Source organism: Chaetura pelagica, unplaced genomic scaffold (genome assembly GCF_000747805.2).
Source record: "Chaetura pelagica isolate M959 unplaced genomic scaffold, ChaPel_1.0 scaffold132, whole genome shotgun sequence".
Classification (NCBI taxonomy): domain Eukaryota; kingdom Metazoa; phylum Chordata; class Aves; order Apodiformes; family Apodidae; genus Chaetura; species Chaetura pelagica.
In genome coordinates this window covers 786216-792432 of record NW_009952709.1, presented here as the reverse complement: position 1 = coordinate 792432, position 6217 = coordinate 786216, and the positions used below count along the sequence as shown (strand labels likewise).

The 6217-nt window shown below is 50.0% G+C and overlaps 1 protein-coding gene across 1 annotated transcript in view; it reads right to left on the bottom strand.

The window, feature by feature from the left end:
• DPH7 (diphthamide biosynthesis 7) overlaps positions 1-6217 on the bottom strand; it is an 8159-nt gene continuing 1942 nt past the window's right edge. Inside the window, exons 2-9 of the mRNA XM_009994338.1 lie at positions 5989-6125; positions 5575-5662; positions 4774-4868; positions 3442-3608; positions 2851-2923; positions 1990-2055; positions 1654-1820; positions 1-623 (exon numbers count right to left, since the gene is read on the bottom strand). Coding sequence (XP_009992640.1) covers positions 1-623; positions 1654-1820; positions 1990-2055; positions 2851-2923; positions 3442-3608; positions 4774-4868; positions 5575-5662; positions 5989-6125 — 1416 coding nt within the window. The remainder of the gene's footprint in view (positions 624-1653; positions 1821-1989; positions 2056-2850; positions 2924-3441; positions 3609-4773; positions 4869-5574; positions 5663-5988; positions 6126-6217) is intronic.

The window sequence follows — 6217 nt, the reverse complement described above, 5'->3', positions numbered from 1 at the left end:
TCAATGCAAACCTTCAGCTGTCCTTTCAGCTGGAAATGTTGCACCTGGCGTCTCCAAAGGGGTCACCAGGCTCATCTCCCACTTCCAGACATGAAGGATATTGTCATAGAAAGAACAAGTGGCTACAATGCTCACTTCCTTTGGGCCATCTAGAGACCTGGCTGAATCGCTGCGTCCATCCAGGCCCCTTCCACTGGCTCTCCTAGCTCCCAGGCCAGCACTGCTGCCTGACTCAGGATGTGCCCCCTGGGCAGACCCCCCAGCCAAAGCTAAACCCCCCTTGAGACCCGAGCCCCTAAGCAGGGCAGGATCCCCAGGCAGCTCAGGGCCCTGCTCTGCTCCCAGCGGCGGGGCAGGGCCTTCGCTCTCCTCATCCAGGATGACATCAAAAGTGGCTGTAGGAGACTCGTAGATTATCTTCAGGTTTTGGACCTGCAAATTCAGGCTCTCATCTCTTTCCTCTGATCTCCCCACAGGCTCCTCTGAAGACTGGCAGGCAACAGCAGAGTCCTGGGTTGCACTCCAGGAATCCCTTGGACACAGCCTTGACCAGTCAGCCCCGTAGGCCAAGGAATTGTGCAGGACATAGGAGGACAGGATGATACATTCCTCCGTGTTCTCCGCTTTAAAGCAATGGAAAAAAAGAAGAAATGAGCAGAAATCAAGTTGTGAAACAGCTTGATGCAGTGCTCCCAAGCCATCCTAGCATTGTGTCCTACAGAAGAGCTCTCTGGTTATTGCCTTAGCCACAGCAGGGTTAAGCACTCTGAGAGAAACAAGGTTCTGCCTGTCCTGACAGTTTCTGAGCCACCTCTCATTAGCCTTGATTTTCCACAGTTCAATAAGCAGACAGGAAAGGAGGGTTTAATGTGCACAAGGTTTAAGAGCCTCATTACTCAAAACACCTAAAAAGGCTCAAGACAGGGCAGATCACACAGTGATCCCCACTAAGCCAGAAACACAACAGCTGAGATTGCCAGAGCAGGTTCTGGTTACTAATAAATTGCAGATGTGTTCATCCTGGGAGGTTTCAGAGTCCAATGCCTCTGATCAGAGTCCTCCTCTGATACTAAATGATCAAGCTTCTCCCTTCCCTGTACAGCAGAAGTGTTATCCTTGTTTCACAAGCCATGGATCTGCCCAAGGCCAGGAAGGCAACCATTTCATACAAGCCTGTATTTGTAGTGTAAATGCAAACAGCTTTTGTTCATGTAAATACCCTCTGATTCACATGGAGAGCTTATTCATGTTATTCCAGATTAACCAGCCTGCACAGCACTTCCCTGCTGAGGCAATAACCAGATCACCAGCAGGTCAGTAACTTCTGCTGACAGTGAAGCATCACCTGACATTTGGAAGAACCTCTTTGAACCATCAAGGTGAATACAAACCAGAATGGTCAGGTCAACAGGTAATGCCTTCCCACCAAGACAAACAGGTTTTCTTTCCAGGAAAAGAAGCCAGGAGATTTGCAGGTGAATAATGCCAATGCCCCCACACAACCCAGCAGGTCTGGAGGAGTTACTTTGAGTGGAAGTCAAAGTCTGTGGCTACTAACACCACCTCGATCTTTTGAGCCAGCTCTGAGCTGGAGCTGCCCTGGAGACAGGCCTGGGGAGCAGCTCCGGAGCACCCTCTGCCCTCAGCACTCACCCCTGCTGCAGTCGAGGATTTTGAAGCCGCTCTGCATGCAGGCTGCCAGCAGCACGAACTCGCAGCTCGGGTGCCACTTCAGCCTCCAGACCCCTCCTTCCACGGGTGTGTCTGCCAGGGGCTGCCTCATGTTCCTGGTGTCCCACAGCAGCACGTGCTCGTCGTAGCTGCATAGGTACCACAAACAAAACACCCAGACAAGCAGCAAAGCTGCTTCAGTGCAACAGGTACAGCAGAAAAGGAGGAAAGGTTGCATGCTTTCTTTCCACCACCACTGCATGTCAAGGGCACCAGGGAGCTCAGCACACCAGCCAGCAGCTGCTGGGAGGGGTTTACCTGCCAGTAGCCAGAAGATTCTCCCGGTGGGGACTGCACTGGATGCTGCACACACCCATCGAGTGTCTGCAAAAGAACAGCACACAGCAGAGGGAAGAGACAGCAATGGGAAGAGACAATTTGAGAAGAGATTTTTCCTTGAATTTCAGGGATTTGGGGCCCATGTGACCAGGTGTCTCAGGAAAGGAGAGAAAGGTGAACTTAAATGAAACAAGATGTTCCATCTACATAGTCCAACAGCCTTTCTAAGGCAAAATTTCTACTCACATAGTTTCTTAGCACAAGTGTTTTCTAATGATAATTGTACCATAAACTGCTGGATAACAGGACAATAGGATAACCAAATTTAACACACACAGAAATTTCCCAAAATAAAACTGTAAATGAGGATCCTTCCTTTAGAAAGAAGATACCACTGTTTTCATGTCTGGAAGTGAGCTGTTGGTTCATTATACTGAAGGACACAGAGAAGAAAGTTTCAGCCCAAAGTCATCCTTTTTGAAAAAAATCTAATGGCTGTCAGTTTCCCAAGGGACATAGAAGGAGGCCTCTACTGTCACAGAATCACCTTGGTTGGAAAAGACCTTCAAGATCATCAATTCCAGCCATTATCCTGACACTGACAAGTCCTTAACCAAACCCTATCCCTAATACCACTTCTATATGACCCCGAAATCCCTCCAGGGATGGTGACTCCATCCCTGCCCTGGGCAGCCTGTTCCAATGCCTGGCAGCCCCTTCAGTGAAGAAATTCTTCCTAACATCCAATCTAAACCTCCCTAACCCTCCCTAATGGACAGGGTGGCACCAGATGTTCCCACAGGACAGCTTAAGGGCCCAGGAATGATGTGGCTTTCTTACCTCCTGCTGGTGAACACAGGAGCCTCAGGATTGCACCTGGTGTCCCAGCCCTTCAGCAGGCTGTCATCTCCTCCTGCACAACGAGAAGACATTGTTACCCTGAGCACCTTCAAAACGACCAGTGCAGGGCACTGCAGCAACACGGGTAACACCCAGCTGAGGCTTTCCAGCCCTGGGATCTCACAGCATGGAACTGGCACAGCAGAGGTCACCTGAGGCTCACAGGACTCACCACCACAGAACAGACCTGCATGAGCAACACCCTCCCTTTGCTAAGAAAAAACGTTTGAAGAAAAAACAGCCTGGACTCCAGAAGGTCCCTGAGCTCTTTTGCACACCACAGGAGATTAACATATTTTTGCCAACAGTCAGCCAAAGTACAAGTGAAAAGGTAGAGCTTCTCCTCAGTAACTCCAACCACTTCCCACCAGCAAGAAGCCTTTTACCACCAGCAGAGACCCCAGCTCTTACAAGCAGCGTGATGCAGGCAGCAGACCTAACCCTGGAAAGTAAAATCCCAAGGAGAAGACTTCCCTAAACAAGGTGCCCCCTCCCCAACACCTCCAGTTGAGATTCCCAGCCCTTACAGACCTGAATACACAATATTAGTGTCCCAGTAATTAAAAGCAGCAATCCAGGCCTCAAATTTGTGAGCTTCCCACTGGTTCAGGACATGCACAGATGGAGCAGATTCATCTATGGAGAAAAGATTCAGCTTCCCCTCTGAATCACTGCTGATCACTCTCAAAGGACAACCACTAGAGTGAAATACAGAGAAAACATCAGAAATTACTGAAACCTGTGTCCTAAGAAGCTGTTAAGAGTAAAAAGTAGCAGCCAAAGATAATATAATACTACATATGTTTGATTGAACTGAACATTGATAGAAACGGCAGGAATGCACCCACTGATGCAGTTCTTTTTAGCTTCAGCTCATCCCATCTTAAGATCTTTGATGATCCCCCTCCCCTGATGTCACAGGGGGAGCACACCCTGTATGCTTGTTCCTGAACCCTACTGAATCTCCTGAATTCCCACACAAGAGATATGGGGTCACCCCCTTCCTACAGAACTGCACGTGTGGCTTCTAGAAGTTCTTTGTCCCTCAGGTGACAACAGTGACAGGCTTTAAAAGGACTTTCCATCATGGCAACAATCTTTTCTCTTGAAGGGCAGAGACAAGGGGAAGAAGGAATGTAAGGAAGAAGAAAGGATAACTGGGAATTCTACTTATTCATTAAACAGCATGCACAGAAACAGCTATAACTGGCAAAAGCTACTCAATATTTGCCTTGCAGCACTGAGCCCACAGTTTCCAGCCTCATAACAAAGGCACCACTCTCCGTTTTGCACTTCACTTCAGAAAACATTTCCCCACCTCTTTCAAGGTACAGTTCATTCTCCTTACTCCATGCAGTGATGCCACTGCTGAAATAAAATATGTGAGCACTTGAGAGAGGGAGGAGCCACTTCCACACCAGTTCTCTCCTGTTTCTCACAAACCCACATTTCAGCTTCCTACATCTGCTATTTTGGCAGTTCTTAAGCAGAACTTCACATGGAAATTTCAGCCATTCTAAGGGCAGAGTTGGAACCAGTGGATCCATCTGCATCTTTCCTTTCAGCAAAGGCAGCAGCAGACATGTCCCTGGCTCAGCTGCCTCCATTTACCATGGCATAACCTCACACTGGTTGTTGGTTCAGTCACTGTTACAGGGGCCATGGTGCTCTTGTTCCTTTGTTACCCTTGCTCTGGAAATAGTAACTTCTAGAGGAGCTGCAGGGAGACCCACCTGGGACCACCAAAGTCTTAAACCACTTCACAAAAAGCCACTAGAGGTTCTTTCAAAGTCCTCAACTTATGCCTGAAAATTGCCACACAGACAACAACCTCCAGCACCAGCCTCTGCCTCCCACCCTCACCATTGCTCTCGTCCTGTGGACCAGTCCAGAGACAAGGCCAGGCGCTGCGCTCCGAGATCCACCCTGAAGCAGGGCTCCAACATGCAGCTCTTCTTCTACTGGAAAGAAAAGGAATGGGTTAAGACTGGGAAGACAGCAGGGGTACTGCTTACACCCCGAGCAGGTGTTTTCCAGAGACCATATTAGGGTTCTGCACTCCTGAAAAGTCCCACAGCAACGTACAATTGCTCAGCACTCGCTGAGGGGCAAACACGTGCACTCCCTGGATCCCCCACTTCTGCTCCCCACCTCCCACCCAATTCCCATTAAACTTTGCTTCCTCCCAGTGAGTGATGAAATGCAGAAGATATGAACTGACTGCTGAATTCCCTCTGCTGCTTCCCGGGCTCTGTGGGAATAGCACTCTTGATTACTCCCTTCCCTCACCAACCAAAAGACACCCCCCTCCAAATTTTTTTTCCCTGCTTTTAACAACTTGGCACCTTCTGCTGCGTTCACTAGTTACTCTGTGTTCTCAAGCCACAGTTTGCAGGGTTTGCTTCTGCTCCCCTCACGCCTCTCATCTCCCACACTCTGCAAGTGGGTAGAGCCAGTTTATCTGGTGCCAGGAACAAATTTGTGGGATTTATGACAAACATTACCAGGAGACAAAAAGAAGCGTTCGAAAAGCTAAGCACAGTGAGTGAGCCATGGGAACCACAGAGCTCTCCTGCAACCTCTGAACACTGCTAATAAACCCAGAGCTGCACCACACCTGGGCTGAGCCCAGCTCCAGCAGCAGCAGGTGCCACATCCACCCACCTCGCTCCCAGTCAGGTGGCAAAACTCCACAGCACCCAGCGAGTTTGCAATGCCAACCATGGGATGTTCTGCAACAGGAACGTGGCACCTAAAACATCAAGACAAGTGTCCAGTGACCATCTGGCTTGTATTGATGGAGGGGGGGAAAAAAAAAAAAAGTCAAAACTTTAATTCCAGGAGGAACAGGAAGGTACAATTAAAACCTGATGAAGAAAATCTAAGGCCCCTCAGGCTCCCACAAACCTGCCTGGTGGAGATAACATATCGGGCAAATCTGGTATAAGTGACTATAAAAACAAAAGGGCTCCACTGAGCAGCTGCTCAACAGGAATCAGCACAGCCCTTCCTCACTGCAGCAGCTGGGAAATACTTCTCCCCGCAGAGGCAGGGACCCCTCCGTGAGTCAGGGCTCACCACTTGATGTCCAGGACGGCAGCCGTGTCGATCCTCTGGATCTCGGTGAGCGGGACGTGGGGCTGCTCCTCGCTGTAGTGATAGAGGTAGAGGCGCCCGGCGCGGTCACACACGGCGCTGCTGCCTCGGGAGCCGGGCTGGGCCAGAACGGGGGGAAAGAGGCTGAGAAAGTGTTTCTGCCTTCCCGCGCGCAACCCTCCCGAGAGCTCCCGGAGAGGGGCGGGGCGGG